The 25,650-nt window shown below is 40.8% G+C and overlaps 1 protein-coding gene across 1 annotated transcript in view; it reads right to left on the bottom strand.

Annotated features, from left to right (window-relative positions):
* LOC144104478 (venom peptide isomerase heavy chain-like) overlaps window positions 1–21,115 on the bottom strand; it is a 37,629-nt gene extending 16,514 nt beyond the window's left edge. Inside the window, exons 1-4 of the mRNA XM_077637519.1 lie at window positions 21,087–21,115; window positions 7,585–7,658; window positions 3,767–3,882; window positions 1,265–1,403 (exon numbers count right to left, since the gene is read on the bottom strand). Coding sequence (XP_077493645.1) covers window positions 1,265–1,403; window positions 3,767–3,882; window positions 7,585–7,587 — 258 coding nt within the window. The 5' untranslated portion in view covers window positions 7,588–7,658; window positions 21,087–21,115. The remainder of the gene's footprint in view (window positions 1–1,264; window positions 1,404–3,766; window positions 3,883–7,584; window positions 7,659–21,086) is intronic.
* Between the last annotated feature and the right edge of the window lie 4,535 nt (window positions 21,116–25,650).

Raw genomic sequence — 25,650 nt, 5'->3', positions numbered from 1 at the left:
TGAACATTGAATAGAGAGGCTCTCTCCATCCAATGGACCTCTTTCCTGTATTAAAGGTCAGCAGTTTAGGTTCCTTAGCTTGCCCTAGGCAACAGAGACATGCAAGACACTTTTTCTTTGCTTATTTCAAGGACATTTGACATCTTGACAAGCTGCAATTCCACCTTGCATTTCATCCCCATGCATTCTTCAAGCAGTGAGCTTTTTTAGCCTATTTTGCGGGCCATGCGGTTCATCATTTCAAATGTAATGTCATTGCTTGCCGATTCACTTTAGTGCATATTTAATGGTCGTAATTTATCTTCTCCCGATTTCATTTTATCTTTACGCAGGGCTCTCCTTCCGACTTTGTCTCTCAAATTCCCTTATCCACGCAGAATAGAATGCCAGCAGTGTTTGAACGCCGGCAAAATTCTCTCTTTTTTTAAAAGAAATTCTACTTCTCTCATTTTTTTGTTGGTTATTAGAATTCACAGTGTTATTTTCACCAGCATCTGTTTTTCAAGTCTACGTCTGCATTTTCTCTTCGTTTCTTTTCTCGTCAGTAAACCATCTCTCTCTCTCGCTCTTCGCTTCTTCGTGAAAACATCAGGAGTGGAAAAGTAGGCTTCATCGCTCTACGGGCTCGATGGAAAGGCGGCGTAGTTATGTGCAATCACGTAACGCCCCAACTCAAATTCAAGGAAATAGGATTGCTTTCTTGTGCGCGGGCGGAACGGACAAAGCTCAAGCTCACAAACCATGACGTTTTGTCTTTTAGTCGCAAAGCAATGAAAAGTGTGTAAGATGGGGCTATAAAATGCGTGCCTGGACATTCTCGCGCAGTCGGCATATGGCAGACTGAACGTTCTCTTTATGGAGCATAATTCTCACAAAGATCACAATCTCAAAGTGCTGCCAGTAGTTACAATTTGTTCTGTGATTAGAAAGCAGCTTATTGCAACCACTTGTGTTACAACTTGCAACAAGGAACCAACGGATTTCAAATTTAGCAAAAGAAAAATTACTTGTAACACTTCATTATTTACTTCAAATGCTTTACATACAACTCTGAGCTTATTTTTCTCTCTTCGTTATAATCTGCATCAGTACGCAGCGTTTAAGTTCGGCTCACCTTTCTTGGTCCTTTCTTCAATTTCTTGTTAGGGTACAGGAGAGCTGCGAAATGCGTGCTATTTTAACTGTGAACTGGTTTAGCACAAACTGGAGACATGTGGTGTCCGCTTGCACGTAAAAATACCTTCAGAATGCCGCAGAAACTTACCCTGAGCAAAGCGATGTTGTGTTTCCGTTTTTTCCATTCGTAGTTAGGGTGAACCACTACATCCCGCGCCTTAATGTAGGGTTTCTGCTCAAGATGTACACTTTCGTGGTACACGTACACTTTGCTGCCATGGTAAGAGCTGGGGAAATGGAAAGAACAAGGATAAATGAGAAAATGAGCGCACCAACGAAGTGCATTGTCAAGTTTTCTATTACTATCTCTTAAAAGACAGTTCAATTTATTGGTCATATTTAGTGTAAGTTCTTTTGAATTTTTATTACGATGTTAGAACCATTCACCTGCATAATTGTCTCTAGCAAGCGTTCATTGCAAGAAAAATCATTCTTTTCATTTCTATATTTTGTGTTAATCAAGAAAATTAGAAAGAGCAAATCTCTTCGGAGAAGTGAAGTGGGCAATAAACTGCTTGAAGAGCAAACGTAACACTGCGGCAAACAGCGTTCAACACTCATGTACAGGTCTTAAGATCACATGTACGTTTTTTTAAGCAAGAAAAATTATTGAAAAAAATCATTTTCTCTCTTTTTAGCACAGCAAGTACGGCAACAGGCACAAAACAAATTCAACTATGCATTTCAACGAGATATGCGAGGCGCAAAGTTAAAAAAGATATAAAAAAATAAATGCATAATTTCACTTGACACTGAAAAACAATCTGATTACAAAGCGCATATCTCCCAATAGAAAACATTCCATCACTATTTTCTTTACATTTTTTTGATGATGGTACCCTTCCCATGAATGATTGTAAAGCGGCCAAATCAATTCTATATCCGACACTTTATTATCAAAAATCCGTTGTTGTCTCGAGCTTGAGGTTTGGTATAATACATACTTTATTAAACCCAACGAACTTTATTCTCGTGCTCTTCTGTGGTTACGGAAAACTTACAGTTCTCCTTTATTTCGGAAAACCTCTCGTTCTGTGCACTCTCTGTTACATTTATCACAGGGTTCAATAAAGAAGTCGGTGCGTTAGGCAGCTTTGACGTGACGACAATATTGCAGTAAAAAAAGCATAAGAAAATTTTTAGACTGGCAATGCTAGAGCAAGTTTTGCCGGACAGTTCTTTTCCTATACATACAACACTGCATCACAAAATCTTCGATTTGTCTTCACTGTCCAGATAATTTCTTCATCAGGGCGCGTGATATACTGATAGCCGTGGAATCGGCCGCTATTCCTTGGCAGAGCCCAGAAGACCGGATACAAAGCCTATATTTAAAACTATTCTTAAATGCAGAACATCAGATTTAAACCTACCTTAACAAGGTTGATGGAACAACCTTCTCCCCAGATGACCGGTTACAAACCCTATATTTATAACTCTTCCTAAATGTAGAAGATCAGCTTTAAATCTACCTTAACAAGGTAAATGGAACAACCCTTTTCTATTTATAGCTTATATTTCAATTCAAATTTAAACTTATTTTAAAACAGGGCAAGGCCTTTTATGCATAAACTAAGTAATAGGAAATAAAGGTGTCTTAATTCCATTTAGTGCCTAATAAGGCATGCTGTTTTGGTACAGAGAATGACGCAAGTTTATGTGATCATCTGCTCTTTTTTTACGAAGGCTTCTGTCAGCTGCGTAGATTATCTACTAAAATCCGGTTTTCGCCCGTAGTAACATTTCCAAAATATTTGATAATAAACGCATTACATTGAGTAAACGTGTGGTGCTCCGCTTAATTTATTACAATATTAGGCTCTGTTTTGTTAGTGAAACAAATTTTGCAAACGAGCTATGAAACCGAAAATTATGTAACAGGACTGCCTTAGATCCTAGAATTTAGCTATTTTTGAACTTTGACACTTACTTATCAAACAAACATAGAAGTTTTTGTCACATTAGCGTATCTGCCTGTTTAAGCCAGATCATGTTGAAAGTATGGTGTTTCTTCAGAATGAAGACGATTATTAGTATTTTGCATTTGCTTTATGATTCGGGATATATTGTTTTCCGGTATGTATTATGCGGCCTACGGCAGAAAAAAAAATCAGTTTGGTGTAAAAAAGCTGTTTGATATTAGGAGATGAAAAGCGCCCAAAACTACGCCGACACAGAATGGTGGGCTCAAAGTGCACCTAATTCCAGGAGTTTAATAAGCAAGGAGACGTTATTTTTCAATTCCACATTTTCGGGCGTTTCCTTCCGAGGGCTGTGGTCGTGTGTCCTTTTTTTGGTTCTTTTTAATTCTCGCAACATCTCAACAGATTGCGCCAACCTTGTTTCTTTTGTTTGATGTAACTACACGCGTTTAATATCAGAGATGACAAATCTCTTGAGTAAATTAAGCTTGAAGAGCTGGATAAAATAAACATTTGTTCGCTGTCCAGGTTGGTTACCGGAAGTGCAGTAGTTTTTTTTGTTGGCGATTCTTTCTTTTCCTCACTCGTTCTTGACTTTATGCTGGCTTATTTTTCTCGTTCAAATTTATTGAACGCAATGCGTTTTCAGAACGCTGTCAACGACTTACTTTCTGGTGACACAGCGGGCAGCGGTGAGCACAAACCTCGACGTGATCAGTGTGCCGCCGCAGTAAACATTGTCGGTGAGGTTCGATGTCAGAACAAACATAGAGACCACGCTCACCTGTTTAAATTGGTAGAGTTAGTAATGCGTCCATTGTGAACCGCATGAGCGCATATGCAATATCGTCTACAGTGGCAGGTTACTAAACACATAAAGACGTATCCTTAGCACCCTTCAGGGCGGTTTTTGAAATCTCTCTCTAGAACGTGGTTAGAGATGATGATGATGATAAACACTTTGTTAACTCTCAAAAATAGGAAAACCAGCCCAAAGACTAATGGCACTGCATTTGAAGAGATCGTCAGGGATCCCTTGTGACACTGCCACCTACACTGCGTGCGAAATGAGCTGGCGCTCTTGGACCAGCTCAGTTGTATGGAGGAGGGACTCCCATGTATCCACGGTAGTGTTAATGTATTTTCAGCTTTGTGTTGTGTACATGTACACATCAGGTGAAGAAATGTATCCGATTATGAGCAGTGCTTTCACGCCGGTGCAGTAAGACTTAGGGAACGTCAATTATATAAACATTGGTTTGGGAAGGTTCGTGTTTGCTTTTTGCGCCAATAGATGGCTTCGCGCCGGGAGAGGTCCTGGTGTGCTGGTGGAGTATAGCGACCGCTCGAGTCGATAATGCTGGAGGATGTCCGTTTGCGAAAAATTAGCGTATGAGTGTCTCGGAGCGTGTGAGAAAAAGGGGCGGGCTGATGAGATCGCTCGGGCTAAAGCATGCGCCTGCACGTTCCCACTGAGCGCCTTATGTGCTGAGGTTAATATGAGAAGACGAGTGTAGACGGTAATGGGAGAGATCGGTGGATAGGGTGTGCCTGTCGTAAATACCACCTGCATCAAAGTTACGAATGGCTTGTTGTGAACCGCTTAAGACTAGTTTGAGGGAGGGGTCGGTCAGAGCTGGCGCGATGACAACCTCTTCCGCGGTGGTAACAGTTGCAGTGTCGAGGATGTTGCTGGCATTGTGCCTGTTGCGCTGCGGTGCTAATACGACCGAAAGCGTAGCCGCGGGTGAAGGGGGTGGTGGGAAGTATCTGCGTACGTTATGTAGGGCTGACCTGTGAAACATTTCTAGAGTTGCCGGTCTCGATCGGCACTGCGCTCGGCTTAATGCTATGAATGCATACGCTTGGGAAGTAGAAGTATACGAAGACTGAGTCTTTGTTGAGGCAAGGGAATATTCTCGTGGGTTCATGAGGAAAAGTTTACTTCTATTTTTTTTCTGATAACATAACAAGAAATGCAAGACGAACGAAAAAAGAGAAACTGTCGGCCAACTTCCACCTGAAGGAGCATAGCACTCTAGTTTGCAGAAAGGCCATGGAAGAGAAATGACCTGAGCGAAATGAATGACAAATTATTAAAATTGTCCGCGAGATCTCATGAAATCCATAAAAACACTAAAACGACCAGGAACGGAAGTGTGCCCACAAGAAAATATCTTTAAAAAAAAATGAAGACGCATGGTGCGCTAAGCCTGAGACTTAAGACTTGACCAGAGCTAGATGCGTGTCTTCTTCTGAAGCGCTAGTGTTTTAATGCGAAGCATTTAGGATCTCGCATTGAACCCCCCCCCCCCCCCCCCCCAGTTTCTCATAACGAAATTTGCTAATTGGTGAATTGGATGACGGCGTCATCAGAGTTACGTGAACCCACAAGAAACAACCAGAGAGCATTGAGAGCATTTTAAATGGTTAAGAACTCCCAAGATTTTGCACCTTCCAGAGAGTACATTCAAATTCAAAATTCCGAAGGACCCCAAATATTTTGCAATTTGCGCGCTAAGAAATTGGCACTTCGCCCGCCCATAAAATTTGTCACTGCGCCCATCTGCAAAAGATCGCAGTCGGCCCGCGCCCAATATTTGCCAATTAGACCAAGAGTAATTCAAAGCTGACCCACCTGCAAAACATTTCTCGCTTCGCGCAGCACAAAATTTTGGCACTTGGCCACCTCTTCAAATTTTGGTGTACTTTTACCTTTAACAAATGCGGCAGTTGTCTACCTAACATCGGTTGCCATAGTGGGTGGATTTCCAGTTTTGGCAGGAAAAGGTGGCATAATGTAACAAGGGCAGGAATATATGTTTTGAACTGGTTTTGGAGGGAAACGGTTGCATGATGTGTAAATGGAGGTGAAGTCTTGTTTAAAGCGGTAGTTTGCAGTAAAAAATGGCACATGTGCGGCGATGTGGCACGCAGCGTCTTTCTGCAGGGAGCTTAATGTATGTCGGTGTGTCTCTGAAAGGTTGTTTCTGATTGTGTTGACATAAAACAGTGAAGACCAAAGGCGCACATTTTAATCAAAGGATTAACAATAAAATTTTCATGCACGCGGCTGTGCTGAGCACCTAAGTGCTCCCGCATTTTGGACATTAAATATCGCTACGAAGTCCCACAATTTTTTATACGTAGATTATGTTATCCATCAGCTATCCAAGCTTTCCGTCTCAAGCTTTGAAGTGAAATTACTCCACACTGAGGGACGTACACAGAGGGATGCCGGCAATAAAAATAGTAATCTCTCGTTTAATGCCCTCGCTCTAGAGACGCGTGAGAGAGTGCAGTTAGTTATAGTTTATTTCCTTTTTAATTAACAAAGCGAAAATTCACTAAACATTAACACCACCTCACTTTTTGAACGTCAGTGTAAATGCGAAAGCCGCGAACTATACTGCAGATGGCCGGCCGCTGTGATTCTCAGTGTTTTGTACTGTGATTCGCAGATGGTGGAAACTAATCGCTATTGGCGGGACAGAATGGCAATGTATTCGAAACCAACATTAATCGCGTGATTTGCAATGTAAGCGTACTTTAACTTACCCATGTGGTCGCATTGATTGTAGAGGCTTTCACTACTGTATCGCTAATAATTATGTGTTTATTTGGAATGCTAAAAGCCGGATCATATAGCTTAAATGTTTTTTCCAACCTTGTACGCTCAATATAACTTGCTACCCAGGCCAGCTGACAGCAGACTGCCACTTTATCGGCCACATTTTAATCGCCTTTTCACGCTGACCTTGCACATCACAATATACATGATACAACCAAACACTCTGTTTGTCGAGCGCGTAAATATATCACCAAATGCCTCTCCAATGTTCTCGAATAATAATTCTCAAGTGGAAAGAACCAGCTGGTAAAGTCAGTTCTTGCAAAGTTTTAAACTGGTAAAAGCCTGTTCTGGCCTCTCACAAGTACTATTTAGCTAAAACTCCGAGCAAATAGCAACCATCTTTTGAAATTTATGTCTAAAAACTCGTTGAAACATACCGATCACTCAAAGAGGTTCGATTATCTATTCGTGTCCCTGTAAACTTATCTTCTAGCTTTGGAGCCTTCCCTCATTTAACCATATGCAACAGCGCAAATATGTAATTCGGATGTGCAGGATCCAAGTCCAACAATCAGAATTAAAATAATTGCCATTTTTGAAGACTTCCGGCTCGTTGAAATGATGCCAAAGTGTACCATGCAGTACCTAGTATCCTCAAAGGCAATTTAACATTGATGATGGAATGTAATATCGCATAATATAAAAAATTGAAGTTCTAGTATGGAAAATTCATTTGCATCAAAAAAGCGGTGTTAATTTTTAGGGAACCAACGGGGAACAAATATGTACAAGTTACCTAATTACAAAGGTGTCTTTGTGTGCCTGGTTGCTTGGAACTCAAAGTTTACCGCGGCAGCATTGCGAAACTACACAAAGTTATCCGGTCTCAAGAAAAAAAAGTAAAGACGTCACCATCCACGGCTGTTCTTCCCTTTTCACATCCTTCCCATTAAGAATTCGTGCATTGGTTCTCAGCTTGCCACAATCTGAAAGCATTCCATTTCATAGACACCAGTCAAAGCCTTGATTATGTGCAGAGAAGTCTTGCAGGTGGCTATGACATTAGAAGATGAACTGTTTCATACATTTGAATCATATCTATAAGTGTGTTGTCCGACGGGAAGTACAATACAGTATTATTATTATTAGCACCAGTAGTATTTCTAGTAGTAGTAGTAAACTTAGTAATAATAATTTTATTGCCAGAATGCTTATTACAATTTGAGGGGGTCTAGGCCTGGCAAATCGGCTGAAACATCATAAAGAAAACCAGCAGAATAAACATAATAAAAGATAAATTAGAAAACCCGAAATAAGAATATCAAAAAAATTTCACATCAACGTGATCAAGAGAAATTAAGAAAAATGCAAAGAACAAAAACAACAACGCAAAGAAATAATAGTCATTGAATGTTCAAAAATAACTTAAGCACAAGATTATGAAGAATAATAAAGCACACAAAATGGACATTAGGTCGCCAGTATTTACACCCAACATAAGTCTTATATTATCTTAGGCTAAGAAAAAAGCCAGTATCTATAATTCTGCAGAATGTATACAGCGCAGAGCAAGAACTTCGAAAATGACTGCAAACATTTAAATCTTACTTGTAATGCCTGCTGTGAAAATCAATTCAAAAATGCATTCAAAGCTTTCGCCACATAGGCAGACCTCCTCGCTGGACCGTACCTGGGTGTGCTGCCTTCGACCTGCGTATCTCTTTTTAACTTCCCCAGTGCAAAGTGTCCTATTGTTACTGTTAGCTGTAAAAGTTATTCAAAAGACGCAGAACCAACGAACCTCAGTAAATTGTCAGCAAAGATTGTAGACAAGTTAAAAGCAGTGTAGCTTAAATATCTGTAGTATTTATTTGGTTTGTCCTCGAAACAAGCGGATAAGCGTGCAGGAACAGCAATTCGATATCGCTGTACATTAAAAGCATCAGCATAATAATAATAATAATAATTGGTTTTTGGGGAAAGGAAACGACGCAGTATCTGTCTCATATATCTTTGAACACCTGAATCGGGCCTTAAGGGAAGAGATAAAGGAGGGAGTGAAAGAAGAAAGGAAAAATAGGTGCCGTAGTGGAGGGCTCCGCAATAATTTCGACCACCTGGGGATCTTAAACGTGTACTGACATCGCACAGCACACGGGCGCCTTAGCGTTTTTCCTCCATAAAAACGCAGCCGCCGCGGTCGGGTTAGAACCCGGGAACTCCGGATCAGTAGTCGAGCACTCTAACCACTGAGCCACCGCGGCGAGGCGCATCAGCATGCCCTATATTGTTTTCAACCTAAAATGGGGGCAAGCAATTTATAGCAAATAAAATTCCCCATACTTTATTGTAAGCCTTAAAATAGGCAAAAGATAATTCTGGGTCTAATCTCTGCTAAAGAATGGACCCAGATAGTTTATTTTTCATTTAGTTCATTTATCGAACCCTCAGTGCCGGAGCCATTTAAGATGGGAGTGAGTACAAAAATGCATAGACAAGGAAATAAGTATTACTAGAAATTTCTGCTATTTATACAATGTTAGCTATTGAGTTGCGAAAATGCTGGTTTTCATTGAAGTCGATAATTTCAGCAGGAAGATGGCTCAATTCAGGTGAAGCACCAGTCAAGAAGGAATGAAATGCTGATAAGGTGTGAAATGTTGAAATTTCAACCTTGTGGCGATGATCAGTGCGGCTTGAAACATAGTGGAGAGCAGCAATGAGTGCGTTCCAGAGAGTGGAAGGATGGTGCAATTTAAGAAAAAGACTGAGACGAATTGTTTTTCTGCGGCATGCTAAAGGCTGTAAAGGGAGGTGAGATTTGATGCTGGATACGCTTGCGCAGCGATTAAAGTTAGATAAAATAAAGCGCCGGGCATTTTTTTGGACCATCTCCAGCAAAGTAATCAGTTTTTCGTAGTGGCGATCCTTACAGCAGCTGCATATTCCAGTTTTTAACAAATCAGAGTTTTGTAAATCAATTCTTTAAGATAAGACGGGGTTTTCGTAAAGTTTCGGCGTACGTAGCCCAGCATGCGGTTAGCGTTGCTAATAATGTACTCGTTGTGGTGCGACCAGGAGATGTCTGCAGAAATGTGGATGTCCAAGTATTTATATGAAGCGGACAATTCTAAGGTGATGTGTTTAAGTAGTACCTGGAAGGTGTGTTAGCATGTCGGGACATTCGCATAACTTTATATTTTTCTGTATTTAGGTCCATGAGCCAATCATTGCACCAATTAGAAATATAGGTAAGATCGGTCTAAAGAAGGTTAGCGTCTTCGTGTGATGTTAATTCGCGAAAAACAACGCAGTCATCAGCAATGAAATGAATGTTAGATGCTAATTTGGAAGGAAGATCATTGATGTAAATAAGAAACAGAAGCGTTTCAATGACTGATCCTTGAGGCATTCCCGAGTAAACGTCACTGAAAGGTGAATCGTAGTTGTTAGCGGAAACAAATTGTGATCGGTTACGAATAAAGTATTCGATCCATTTCAAAACGTTATGATCAATGATCAGTTGATTTAGCTTAAAAAGTAATAAACGTTGACACACCTTGTAGAAAGCTTTAGAATCTAAAGTTGAGGAAAATGCAGTCCGCCTCTGCGGCGCTGCCTAATTTAAGGTGCAGCTTGTTAGTAAAGCAGGCAAGTTGAGTTTCCCATGAATATGATTTTCGAAAACCGTGCAGTGCGGCTGTGAAGAAAGAATTAGTCTCGAGAAAATAACAAGCTTTGTGAAAATTGCGTGTCCTAATAATTTGCAGCATGTACTGGTCAGCGACATGGGTCGATAATTTTCAGGCGACGTTTTTATTCCTGATTTGAAGAATGGAACCACCTTCCCGATTTTCCATTGTGTGGGCAATTTTGAGGATTTAGGAGATTGCTGAAAAATCTTGGTTAGTATAACAAAAGTAGAGCCAAAGATATTTAAAAAAATTGACATTAATGCAGTCGTAGCCAGGTGACGACTGAAATTTAGGTCTTCAATAAGTATAGCAATTCCCGGCGAGTGAAAGTGTGTAGGAGGTGTTACTACATAATTATACCGGTGGGCGGCAGGAAGGTTAACGCTTGATGTACAGGATAAAATGTTTACAAAGATTTTGTAAAGGACGAAAACACCTGAATTGCTCGGTATAGGATCCGCTGATTCGTCTACCAAAGCAATAGATTCGTCAGTTGGTGGGTTGATAATGCGCCAGAATTTTCTAATCTTCGTCGATAGCATAGATGGTATGGTTACAAAAAAATTTCTTTTCCTTGTTTTATTCTGTTATGTAGGCATTAGCCGCTGCTTTATATGCATGCCAATGAGAGTTACTGGTAGACAGTTTAGCGGTGCGATATCGACCTTCTTCCTGCTTGATAGGCGTTGGATATGGGCTGTGTACAATGGAGCTTGCGGGTTAGAAATGATGGTGCGGGTTGGAATGTACTTATCAATTATTTTGTGAATTCTGGCAGCAAACGTATCCAGATATCTAGATATTCATTTGTACTTCACTGACACAAGAAAAAACGTACTCGTGAATGAATAGTGGTTTAACGTTTAACACTTTGTGGGACAACATATATTTTTTTTTTGCAAAACTGATAAAAATTTTTGGATTACACATGCAGATGAGGCACACAGGAACCGTTAACAACAAATTTCAGAATTGTAGTACAAAGGGTAAAGTGGAAAAATGTAGGACATTTATGTCCCAGTGGCACTGAATAGGGGTAAACAAACTGACACGCATTTGTCCCATTGACCCAAACTGGCTTCCTCACAGAGTTAGTTTCTTTTGACCACTTCATTCTATTTATTTATTTTCAAATATTGTTCGTCCTTGCGGGTTGTTACACAATGGGAGTGGGATAATCAGTCAATACAACACAGTCCCAGCTGTTTTACAAAGGTTTCAAGTGAATATGTTTTGTCGAATACGCCTCGGTCAAGGTTATTTCATTCTGTACTTGTTTTAGGAAGAAATGAAAACTTATACACATCAACCCTCGGCATGAATGGCATAACTGCAAAAAGATGGTTAGTACACGATGACAATCTTCCGGGTGGCCGCAAGTACAAGCTGGAATTCAGATTGAACATACTGTTATAAAGCTGATAAAGAAACTTTAGCCTAGCAATTTTTCTGCGAATAGCCAATCTTGGTAACTGCGCTCGTAAAAGAATTTCTGATACAGACTGCGTTCTTTGTTAAGACGAAAATATGACCCTTACTGCCGATCTTTGAACACGTTCAACGTTATCTACAAGATATTGCTGATTCGGATCCCAAATTATACCTACGTATTCCAGAGTTGATCTTACTATTGATTTATAGGCTTGTAGTTTAACATCTGACGGGTGCATCTTTTAGCTTTCGCCTTATAAATCCGAGTTTTCGTTGAGCTGCTCCACAAATGTTTTTTACATGATCACTCCAAATTAAGTCATGACTAAATGTGATACCTGATTATTTTTATTTATTAGAACGCTTTAGTGTTCTGTCATTAATTACGTACAAGAATGTTATTGGCTGCTTTTTGTTCGACAAAATCAATGAAGTTGACTTTTCGTAATCAGCTTTCATGTCCCACTTTACACACCAATCATACACAAGCTTCAAAGAGTCAGTCAAGAGAACCTGGTCTTGCAGGCATTTTATGCGACAAAATAACACAATATCATCAGGAAACAAGCGCGCTTCGACGAGAGGGCATACGTCTTTCGCAATATCATTAATATATAATAAAAACAATATAGGACCCAGAACGGACCCTTGCGGAACACCAGATGATATTGGTAAAGTCCATGAGCGTTCTTCATCTTATTGTACATATTGTTCTCTGTTATGTAAGGAAGCCTAAGTCCGATTAACGAACACCAGATGATATTGGTAAAATCCATGAGCGTTCTTCATCTGATTGTACATATTGTTCTCTGTTATTTAAGGAAGCCCAAATCCGAATAACGAATTCAAAACTTGTTGGCTCGTTTCTGAACTTGTTCGCACTTCTCTCGTCGTGGAACATCAAGGGCGTCTACGTCTTTTTTCGATTGTCACAGGGTTGTGTTCTTAGCCGATGAGTGTAAGTCTACCGAAAACGACAGCTATTTTTAGTATATGTTTCACCCTCTGTCTTCATTCGGAAGGTCTTCTTGCTGCTGGTGGTTATGAATGTTTATCTTCTGATGATTCCACTTCCAAAGAGAGACTCTACTTAGCTTGTTTCATAATTACCACTAAATATTAAGTCATTAGTGCCGAACAATGTTCAGCATCGTAAAAAAGTGCTTTCTCAAAAGCTTACATATCTCGAATGCTGGGGACAAGTGCATATTGTGATTTAGAGATCTTGCTCTCTATGCAGAAAAAGGAAATGCTCACTGAGCATTTTGATTTCGCATTTTTGCGAGATCAAATATAGCCACAAACTTGCAACACGCCCAAAATGTAGAAAGAAATTTAGTAGTCTCGACGCGCTACCTCATCTAGCAGACGCAGCTGAGAAAATTTAAGAAAGTATCGAAAACTAAGATAGGTGGGAGCACACCATAAGTGAGACTTGTACGTCCTACTGCCTCTTAAATGCCCTCTAGGTTGGGGAACGTCGAGTTATATTGTCTCAGAAAGGGTTACTACACTCTTTAGGAGATTTCTGAAGTATATAATTTTAGTTATATGTTTGTTTCATTAAAGTGTTTATTGCCGATCCATTCCATTGCTGAACGTGCATTGGCTTGAAATTCCTTTACTTAAGTCTTATAGCATACATACATATGTACAAGATGTTATCAACTTATCGAAAGACCACGTATTTTTTGGTAGTTGCAGGAAAGTCGTGAATATAAAAGTTTAGAACAAAGGAAAGTATCACACGCTGCGTAAAACCTGCATTTTTGAAGAATGTATTACCTATTTGTACTTGTTGGCGTATATCCACAAATTTTGGCCACCACGGCGGTTATTTCATAAGCAAATTTCTCTAAAAAATTGAGCATATCAAGTTTCTATAGTTAATCATTCGACCAGTATTGAAATAAGCAATCGCTACGCAGGGTTTCTTCTAAGGAACTTAAAATATAATTTGCAAATCTTTGAAAATATTATTAGGCCCATTTTTCAAGAAAAACGATCTGACACCCCGAAACAAATAAAAATTTTTAATATACATGCCAAATACTATAAAAAAGGTTTTTCAAATATTTGTACCGTAACAAGCAACGCAGAAAATGGCATATCCTGAATAACCATTTTCGATTCATTTGAAACAGTTGGGAGAGAATTGCCATTTTACTGGAAGCTCGTATTCTATTGATAATAAAGAGCACTACCTCTACTGAGGTTTCAAAATGCCTTTGTACCAGAGACACATATATTCTGCCTGTTCTGGGCAGTTTTCTACACAAAAAGCTGAAAATATTACGTGGTAGATCTTTTCGGCAAGCTTGAAGGAAGGTACAGTTTTGCTCAGTCCGTTTCAAAATGCATCAGTTTGTTGATGTTGACAGCGTCTTATCTTCCGCTCGACCAAAGTGCTTGCCAAATGCATTTCCAAGAAATTCAGGGTCGTTCTAAAAGCTGATAAGTAAAGGTACGTGTCCTGCTGGTTTTTCGCAAGGATGTTTAACTAATGCCCACGTTAGAAAACTGAATAAAGGACATTCTTTAAACTGTTTTTGAAAATACTAGCGCTTCTGAGAACGATGCAGAGCAACTAACCTAAACATGGCAATTGTGTAATCTCTGTGAATGTCAGAGGTTTTCGGAAAAGCTTGTCGCGCTGCCGGAAAAAAGCAACCTTTTAGTAATAGCATCAATCATCGCATCAGATAACTAGATGTGAGCTCACCTTTGCTTCCTGAAGCACCGCATCTAGAATTTCTTAATCTGGCCACTGATCTGCTTGCAAACCGTATAACCACCGGTATAATCATTTATTCCGAACTACAGTCATCGGCGGTCATGAGGGGAAATCTGGCTTCTATTTGTTTGCTTCTCTTTTTTACCTGCAGCGGTTTTTAGCCGAACCTAATTTCCAGAACTTCAGCACATTGCAGTTATCTGCGAGATACTGCGTGATTACTCACGAAAGAAAATCAAAATTAGGTAATCCAAAGTCTATGCTGTCGTGACCAAAGACGGGTGGCCTTCTGCTCAGATTGTCGTCAGGTGATAAGTATAATTGTGCAGACCAGTCCGCATTAAGCAAGTGTAATTAGATAATAACAGTAACTGTTGTGCAGCTGTTAGTAGTAGGAAAAACAATTGCGTTATTTATTAAATGAACACACAGCTATCATTAGAGGACGCTAGAGGTCCACAGGCGGGCTTGTAGGGCGACGATTCTCAACGCATACGCATACGCACAACTGTTGCGTGCCATAGTTTGTATGCATACGTACAATCTATGGCACGCAACACTTAAACCACCAAGTCTCCTTATTTTTAAATAACCTAGGAAACAGGATTGATTTCAGGGCATGTATTTCAATGATGTCACTAAGAAGATTCCTGCTTGAGAGTGAAATAATAAATGACTCAATTTATAATTTCTCCTTATTTGCTTTGTTAAAATACAACAATTTAACTTTCTGTTTAAACATGTGCTACGTATATTTGATGTATTTTATATGCGTGTTAGTGTTTCTTTTACAGTTTTATTTTCGGTTCACGTTTGCTGTCTGTAGAAGATGTATGGTATATGTTTGCCAGTTTTGTTTTAAATTGCACCTTGTCTGTCGTTACTGCCCGATAGATCAGGAGCCGCCGTCAGGCTACGCAATTAGCTCCTGCTTTATTGCGCGTTTGTAACCTGTTATCAATGAATGAACTTGAGCCTTCAAGCTTCAAAATGAATGGCATGCGTTGTGATACTTGTTGCGTTGGGATACTCGATGCGTTGCGATACTTGTTGGCATAAGGCAAGCATCACTTAACTAAAAAACGAATTAAACTTTAAGAAATTTTTTTTACATCTGACAGCAAAACGCACCTCTCTCAGATTACAGCAACTGACCCTATATCAGGATATTCATTAAATATAAACGGAATGCAGCACAATCTCGCATCAATTAATGCAAAGTATGTGCACACCAGCGTGCGAGAGTAACGAGTGATCTGCTTCAGATACAAAAAGGGGCCTTGCAGTTGTGACTTTGAATTCACTGCTCGGGAAGTTTTTTCGCGGATCGGCTTTTTTAGATCAAGTGTCAAATGAACTTAAACTCGACATTTTAAAAGAAATTTGAAAGCTAACACCTCCTGTGGCAAATAACATAATTTTTGCTGCTTTGAATTTGATAAAACAATTCTGCTTATTCATGTGGTACAAGACTTAAATTCGACACACTCTATATCAGAGGGCACTGAAACCATCTTGCCACCTGGTAAGGGTAAAAATCTTTCTGCACCGTGGAGGGTCTTCTGCTAAATATTCTCGTGAGAGTGTTCCAAGACAAATCATAATCACTATGAATGCCAAGATATTTTGACCCAAAGGACGAATCTCTATGAGTCAGACACCTGATTTACATGCAGATAGATGCTTAAGACAGTGGGTAAAGTCTTGTGGGGGTTTCCGAAGTAATTAAACTCAGTTTTTGAAGCAGTCATTTCAATTCTATTTGATTATATCCAGTCAAAAAGCCGTGGTGAAGTTGATTGAAGATTTGGATGGGAATCAAATTTTTTCATTTCTGTTGATGCCAGCAACGTATTGTCAGCATGGTTACAACATTAAGTATTCACTACCACACAACTGAAGTTATTGCTGTATTAATGGTGATTTTTCTAACCATTACAGGGTTTTATTTTAAACACTGCGAGAGACACGTCTGCACAATCTCTAGAGCCTGATTGTACCATGAATAATCAGATGACTGATAGTCATGAAATAAGAATACTTCTATTTTTTAGCTGAGAGGCAAGGTTAGAATTGGAAGCCTATGATTGTCAAATTCGAAGTTGTGCCGTGTTTAATTGATCAGCAAAGTTGTTTGTAATATCGACCGTGGAAATACGCATATAAGAGCTCGTTAAGCACGCTTTTCTGCATTTCATATATATACAATTGTATCCCTCACAATTGCTATGCACCAAATACGGGCACAACGCGTGTATTTGATGATGCATAGAGAGAGATAACTTTTATTTAGCTGATTAATTCGCAGGAGCCGACGAGACGGGGCTCCGAGTCAAGGGCTGCACTGGCGGCAGCTTATTTGCGGAGTAGTTAGATTATCTAGGCTTGCTGGTCCAGTTTTTTCGCTGGCCAGGTCGTCCTACCAATGCTCAAGTGTCGTCTGTGGCACTAGTTTTTAACCGGTTTTTCCTGGCATTCCCAAGATGTATGGTAGAGCGTGGGGCTTGCTCCGCACCAAGTACATTAACTTTTGCTTTATGTGTTTCTCGTATTGTGTAAAATATGAAGACTTGGATATGTGTTTGTATTCTCCTCCAGTTAATGGCATGTGAGGAGGACATTTGTTGTCTCACGGTGAGAAATTTCGTGTTTCTTACCTAAGGGGTTCAAGCCTGTCACAATCCGGTCCGAGGAAAAGGTAGGAGTACAGTTGGGGATCCGCTCGGTTTGTGAGAGGTGGACAAGTTTTTCTCTGTGACTGTGAGAGTGTATTTGATTATGGGCTAGTCCATCCGTGATGTTTCCAGCAAGGTAGTCTCTGCGGGCTTGTTGGGAATCCGTCACGACATGCGATGACTCGCCTTGTCGGTCTTGAATCCTGATGGTGATGGCTGTGGGCAATGATTCAGCTTCCGCAGGGTCCTTCGCATGATTGAAGCCCTAATGATTGGCCTCTAGTCGTTGCCGAGCACAGCAATTCCGAACCTGTCTGGCTCGACTAAGGCTCCGATGTCCACTTATGTTGCTACCGGGTCATTTGAGTTTTTTTCCCAGCGCTTTCACTCTGGCTCTCCTTCTACCCTTCTGCCGCTCGTGGTGCTTGCGTCTTGGTATCGGATTTACATAGATCTTCTCTCTTGCAGGTGTCGGAATATGGGACTTTTTCTTATTAGTTCGTAGTGCCTGCCATAGCCCCAGTCTAGTTAAAATATCCCTGCCCGCTTTTGCTGTGATTAGGTACTTCCTGAACTTCCAGATCCGCCTCCCTGAGCTCCTCGAGGATGTTAATCGGAGTACCCTCAGTACACTGAGTACTCTGACTGCCAAAACACGTTCTGTTGATGTCGTTGGTGGGATGTTAAGTCAGTTTTATTGAATTGATTTATGATGATATCAATGGCCCTTCTATCAACGTTTCTAATCTTTTAATATGGGAGCTCATAATATGTAATCCTGCTGGCGACTAGGGCTTAGAATAGGCGGAGGGTGTCTTCCTCTCTCATCCCTTTTCTATGCATGGTTACTCTTCTAATCATTCTTAGTATTTTTTTGACTGTGGCCTTCAGAGTTTTGATTGTAAGATCTGCTCTCAGATTGCTTTCTAGGCACAGGCCCAAAACTCTGATCTTCTCTTTTTCCTGAATTTTTTGCTTCCCTAGGTAGAGTTCAATCTCTCCCGGGGACTTGTATGTTTCCTGTGTAATCTGATAAGTTCAAACTTCTCCGGGGACCAATAAAGACCGCTCTTTTCAGCAAATTCTTCAACCATTTTCTTCCTTCTTCCTTCTGCACCAAGCATCACTTTGTAGCTCATATGGTGATGTCGTCCGTGAAGAAGTTGAAGCCGATATCTTCGCGGGTTAAGAGCTTTTTCGCTAAGTTGAGCATTCCTATGTTAAACAGCATTGGAGAGACTACAAAGCCCTGCGGCGTGCCTTTGTTGGGCATGGGTACCGTGGGTGACCGGATCTCTCCAATTCCTATGTGGCTGTGCGATCCGAGACGAAGACCATCACGTAGTTGAAGATTTTTTCCCCGCAGTTGATATTTTCATTCTCGTAATATGGTGCTGTGGCCAATATTCTCGAGTGCTCCTTTCTTGCCTAGTGCAAATAAGAGGTTTTCGCCGTGTTTAGGGTTGTTATTTATGATTTCTTCTGCCCATCATGCAGGAAAGAAATAGGTTGTTTTCATTTATATAATTTTGAAGGCACAGGTGGATTACTCGTCCATAGATCTATAGCAGGCAAGAAGTGAGGAAGATTAGACGGAGATTCTCTATAGCCGGAGGCTTTCCTGGCTTAGGCATAGTGATAATGTCCACGTGTTTCGAATCTAAAGGCAGCTGGCTCTTCTCCCACCGTTTTTCTTTGATGTACTAGATTAGGTTCGTCGGGTAGTCGGTGTTCAGGTTACTGGTTATACCCTTTGTAACCATGACACCTCCCGGGGTAGTGTTTCTTGGGGACGTACGGGCTGCTGCGTACACCTCTGCCGGTGCTATGGCGGAATCGAGGGTGTAGATTGGCTGGCAGTCATATGGAGCTTGGCAAGCCGGGGACGAGTACCCAATGTATCTTTGTGCATGGCATTTATTAAATCTGCATTCGTGCCCGGGTATTAATGGGCTAACCTAAGACTGTAGTGTTCTGTTTGAGCCCGATTTTACTGTGGATGGGTGTATGTACCTTTCATGTACCATGTACATTTCAGCGAGTCACAAAACCCCATCTAGTTTTGCTTGCTGAGTTTTATAGCGCACTGCAGGGCTTCTTCCAGAACCTACACTATTTTTAATTGTATTTTTCTATTTCATCTTTGTTTTTTCCACCATTTTTCTACACCTTTTTGCACTTCCCATAAATGGAGTAGATGTCAGTCTACCTCAGGTGTGTCTGTTCTTGTTTGGATGATTTCGATCGTCTTTGCATGACGCAGAAGTTACATAGATTTCTGCGAAGATGGCATGCGCAGTGACTGCATAGTAATATTTTGTAATGCGGGAAAGCCATTCAAGAACTTTTCTAATGTGTATTTTGGACTTTCGATACTTCAGCCGACATTGCCAATTAAGAAAATTTAAAACAGAGCTAACTTGAGATATTGACAGCCATGAATTTTGCAGTACAACCGTGTCATCCTACTAAGAGTGAAAGTTTATTATTTATTTCAGGTTGTATATTCATCTATGCTTTGATCCATATGAGCTCTATATTGCCAGCCAGGCTGAGCATTCGAGCATCGTGAAACGTACCTACGTCTCTCATAAGTTTCAAAATAAGGATCAGCATACGTTGAAAAAGTCATTCAGTGGAATAAGTTAAGTAGTTAATATTTCATTCTTATGTGACTCCTCATTACAACTGTATATTACTATGAACAGGAGGAAAAATTTCAATCTGTGAGCATAATAGGTAATTTTGTATATTTAAAACAGTCGCCTGACAAATCCATAGTAAGAAAGCTTGTTGCATACTATGCCTGATTCACCGTATTAAAAGCTTTCATTCTCATTCGAAAAGAAAACATATAAGATCTGTGAAGACTGAGAAAATGTTCGCCGTAAACCAGCGAGCTTAATCCAAATATTCTAATCTAAGCGTGTTGCTGATTGCTTAGCACCTCATACTTAACTAATAAATCAATAACTACACGTATAACCACTTCTAACGAAAAACAAAGGCTTGAGCTAGAGACATCATAGATATACTTCTTTATAGGTATGCACAAACCTGTTCACCCAAAAACGCAGTAGTAGTACTCTCCCACCGCACGTGAATGCCTCCAGAGTTCTAGATTCCTGCTCTAGCTACCACATAATTTCGAAGGTTCGCGATCACACCTTTCTCATATCATGAGACAAAGTGTATTATGTCTTTTGAAGAATTACTCTAAAGCCTTTTCTGGGTATATTAATATACTTCTAATGAGATGCCGCAGAGGCTTTTTATTCTTCATTGGCTTCTTCGTTGCTTTGTAATAGGGCATTCAAAATTTGAACAATATTTCACCTTCTAAAATGTTTTTGTGTAATAATATGAAGGCAGCCATAGCAGTGGTTTGTATTAGCTAGCGTGTGGCCCGAACAATGCGCGCACTCCTAAATTATGTCTTCAGCCCTTACACTGGCGCATGTGCAAGAGCAAGGAAAGAAGGCATAGATATTCTGGTCCCGAGAAAAAGCTTTATCGGTTTTAGATCCTCTCGCCTTCATCGAAAGCAGCCGCCGCGGTCGGGTTCGAACCCGGGAACTCCAAATCAGTACTCTAGCGCGCTAACCACTGAGCGACCGCGGCTGGGCACCTTTTTCTTAATTTTTTCTTTCACTCCCTCCTTTATTCCTTACCTTAGGGTGCGGTTGAGGTGTCCGCCGATATGTGAGAGATACCGCGCCATTTCCTTTCCCTAAAAACTATTTTCAATTTTAATTTTATAATCAGTGTGCAAAGCAGATAGATTTATTTAGTTTCAAAGAATTGACCTATAACTGTAGCAAGGATTTCAGCAACTGCAGAGTATCAACAAATATATCTAAATCATATTTCAAAGCTTACCTGAGTAGTTTATTTGGTCGGAACATGCCTGAAATGAAACATAGAAAACTTATGAACATGTAGTTGTTTTTACAAGTCACGGAAACTAAACTATATTAGGCTCTCAAATATTTAGGAATTTGTGTATATGGAGCAAAAGCCTCGCACGGAGGTCAAATGAGTATATAAATTGCTACTCGTATTCACATTAACTAAAAATTGCATTGTGAAAATATTTTGAGAATAAGTTGAGGAAGGTAGACTAACGTTACACTTGAAGCTCTAAAGATCGCAACTGAAGGCCATCATCTAGAATTGACAATGATACAAAATGCCTCGGTCAAAAATATTTATCTGATCTAAATGTTGAGGTTAATATTATATTAGCGTAATAGTACGGAAAAGATTTAAATCGCCTATTGTCAAGAAAACGTTTTTATTAAATTTCCAGGATGTCTTCGAAATTCCTGAGTTTTTAATTTTGCGAAATTACATTTCTCTTTCTAAATAAACTTGGAAAGCCAGCGCATTGTCTATGGATATCAGGATGTAAAATTTTCAGGCAATTTGAACATTGAAGCAGAATTTTTATTCTTCTTATTCGTCACCTGTCTCTTTTCTGTACGCTCCTGATGCGTACTTCGCTGAAATCAATTGTTCATCAATGCGGCACTGTAGTTTCTGAGCGCACTGTTCTTATCAGTGCTGCAGCATAGAAGGAGCAAATGCAAGCAAAGCGACTACCAGCAGGCAGTTCAGCGTGTGCCGTTATTCAGGAAAAGTATGAAATAAAAAAAACTTCATTATAAAAACTTCCAGATAAAAACTTGAACTTTTAGATGCGAGTGAAAAATATTTAGCACGCAATGTCTTACCTCGTATAAAATGCTAAAGAACAGAAGCAACAGGAAAATATTCCAGGCAGGAATATTTACTGTTAGAGGCATCGAAACCTTGCCAGTCAATATCTCCGCACCTTGGAAGAGAAACAACTGAGTCGTCTGTCTTAGAAAGCGGAAGCATTGCTTCTGCACCATGTTTTTATTGTGCTTAGTGCTTTTAGTATTACACCTGACTGGGCTGAAACGTGGCTTCACTTCTGGCGAAGCCCAGGAGCTGAGTAACAAACAACTTTCTTTTAGCGCTCCCATAGAAACAAAGTTCTCCGACTTACCTAGCTGTCGACGCCCATTGAACGAAAGCAAATTGGTTTGGTACTGAGACGCCTAGTGCCCAGCCAGGCAATGTCATAATGTATCTCAGGCGATAAAATTTGTGTCGAAGTAAATCAATGAGGGTTCTTGGTACCGTCTCTATGCGCAAAGCTTCTGCATCGAAAACTGAGGAGATGAAAATCAAGCCTTACTTATAGATCGCGACGTGCTCTCAAACAACTGACAACTAAACAGAAGGCTTGACGGCTCAAGAAAGCCTGCTGTAAACATTTTGTCCTGCTGACTGTTAAAAAACGGGAGTGCGCTATGATTGCTTATGACTTGGAGCATTTCGTATGATTGATTCTTGTGATGTGTCTTAAATCGTTTGCAATAAAAGGCATATAACGCACTTTAAGGTAATCACGCAGAGCGCAGATGAGCAAGACGTACTCTAAAATCGAAATAAAAGATATCAATTTGAGCACGCAATACATTTCTTCACTGACCCTGGTGTACATTGGGGCCTGATTATATTTTCTTCAAATTTGGGCTCCTCAAGCCGGAGGTTGGGCTAATAAGCGAGAGGCGTGAACCGAGTGCTAATGTCAGATCAGTGGTAAGATTTTCGAAACGACGGTTCTAGTGGCCTTCGCTTTCACCACGGCGCGCATAGCTTTAAATAAATAAAAAGTGCGTGGGCATCATCCATGATGTAAAAAAGGAAGAGAATGGACTTATGGCTACGATTTAGGGGTTATAGGCCGCTAGGCTTAATGGGGCTCACTGGCCGCTGTCTCGAATTTCTGGTAGAAAGCGACGACAGTGTTGCTATTGATGACAACTGTAATGGTGCCCACAAAAGTTTTAGGAACACGAAAATTAAAACAAAACATTAATTACTGGGCAGCATAAGCATGCAGCCATGAACTGAATTGTGTGCTTTGTGGTACATAACGTGACCTACTCCATGCAGCCTTCAGTGACTGGTTACGCTTCTAGTCAGTAATTAAACTGACGTTTCTCGTGGTTTGGGAGTTGTGAAAACTTTGTGGGCACCTGTGAATGCTGGCCGCCTTTGAGAATTCACTTCTACGAAGTTCTACCGCAATTTCAGCGCAAATGTGTAGCTACGTTCTAATTTTTCAACAAAGCTACGCTTCAACAAAAACACCTGAGCCGGACCTCCTCACCGCTGCTCAGAAATACACTTTGGGGGCCTCTTTTTGATACCAAAACTTGTTGCAGGTGCCCCGCTCTACGGCGACAAGCACCTCCCGAATGTTGGCAAGGGATCTCGGCACCATCCTTTAACCTTTGATGAACCCGGGCAACAGGACAAAGGAGAAGTTGATTGGCCGCGTAGAAGTTAGGGCTTCTTCCTCGTTGTTATTTTGGGCTGTTCATCAAAGATAATGAAAGCCTAATAGGAACAACAGCACGGGTTGCTGAAGCACCATGCTTTAAGCAAGCGTTTCACTTATACGCGCAGGTATAAAAAAAAGTAAGGCACCATACGCCAGTTCAATTTTACAAAAAGTACGCCCGATAGTGGAAAACACGAAGGATCTCTTCTCCGGTGAGGATTAGACTCAATTTTTATTCCTCTTCACACTTTGTGAATTTCGTGAATTTATAAAACGTATCGACCAGTTGCAGAGTAAATACATTATTTAAAACGGAGAATAGCTATAAATTAATGCACTACGCAAAAAAGGAATACTATGTTAAGTACTGGCTATATTGCCAAGTACTAGACGAACACAAAGCGGGCAGTGGCGTGGGCACGCGAGCTCGCGAAAGGCCTGAAGCCTTTATAACAAACAATCATGCTCCATAATGTTCTGTGATTGTTGTCTTGCTGTTATGTGACATTCTGTGGAGGTGCGGGATATCAACGCCATCATGGTCCCAGAACTCCAGCGTGCTGCTTCCGTCGTATTTCTGATCAGCACCGCCTGACCTGACCTCGACTTTCCGCCCTTGATATGACGTCGACGTTCCCCACAACCCCGTACCTCGCCTCCATCAGTAGACAGGATGAAATGACGACGCCGGCCATCGACCCGCCAAGCCGCCTGCATATAAGAACAGAGCCCTCTCCCCATCCCGTTAGTGCGTTCATAGGCCTCTGCCGCCGGCTCCGGGTGACCTGTGACCCGGGAGCTGACGGGCAAGCGCTCACCCGACCATCCTCTCTTTCACCATAGCGTCGAGGCCTTCACCTCTTCCTTTCTCCAGTCAGCAATTACTCAACACCTAACGTTACGTCCTGCTTAACGTCGTTCTCGCCGTCCTCGTAGTTCATAATCGGAGCGACCGCAAAAAATTTGCACTTTTCAGTAGTTTTGCAAATGGGGCAAATACCGGCGATTCGGAGTGTAAACGCCGTCTTTTTTATTTCAGATCATCTTACCTTTCACCTCTCCTGAGGCTCTCCTGTGTGATTCAATCCGGGAAAATTGGAGAATAAATTGGTTGTTAAAAAATAGGACTACCCGCTTGAACCTGTTTATTAACTGCCGTCTAGAGGTTTGAGTGTCGAACCTTAACGTGAGGTGCTCAGAGAGTACTGTTTTATCGACTACGACTGCACTGTACACATTTAAACGTTCTGACGACCGGTATTTCATTAGCCGTCTGTATATTGGTGGCCATGTAGTCAAGCACCATATATCTTTAAAAGGCGGAGGGTTGGTTTCCCCATACTCGAATCTTGCGCCGAAGTTTGACGTACACGCATAAGCGGAAAGCAAACGATTCAAGCTTTGTCTCAAACAACCTATCAAGAGCACGATCCTCTGTCAGAAACAGTTCTCTGTCCTGTGGAGTCAAAAACTTCGAAGTTCTTCAACGTTCACTTCCGTGTTTACAGCCGAATTTTCGTTCGGTGCGAAACAAGTGTATTCAGTTAAAGTTTTCCTACTTTTGCAGTTATTTGACATGTTTCGGATTCACCAGAAGCTTTTCCTCAAACCTAATGTGCGCAGGATACAGTTGCGGTAAAATTCAACGGTATGAGAGATCAAAATAAGTAGAAATTGCAGTGCTATGTTCCGAGCTCAAGTGCTATGACGCTATAGCGGGTGTTATAAATGCGCCATTTTTTATTCATATCAAGAAACAAACATTAAAAAGTTGCACTATATCTATTTTATAATTAATCGTAATAAACCTCATTTCAGCCAGAAATATCGTACATTTTATTATTTAAAATATTGTGATGTGAACGGCACAGTAAAAGACAGCACCTGCCGTAGCCAGAGGGCACTGGTCGCAGCGCCTATTTTCTTGTCATAAAGTGGGGAAGCACAGACCTACTCGAATCGGCACACCGGCTCCTCTAGTAACTTTATTTGGGCACTACGCTGGCGGGTCATATGCGCCACCTGCCCCGCTGCGCGGCGTACATTTTGTTTCGTGGTAGTTCC

This window comes from Amblyomma americanum, chromosome 9 (assembly GCF_052857255.1).
Source record: "Amblyomma americanum isolate KBUSLIRL-KWMA chromosome 9, ASM5285725v1, whole genome shotgun sequence".
Lineage (NCBI taxonomy): Eukaryota > Metazoa > Arthropoda > Arachnida > Ixodida > Ixodidae > Amblyomma > Amblyomma americanum.
Note: the sequence above shows the minus strand (reverse complement) of the source record. Positions and strands in the feature narration are given on the sequence as shown.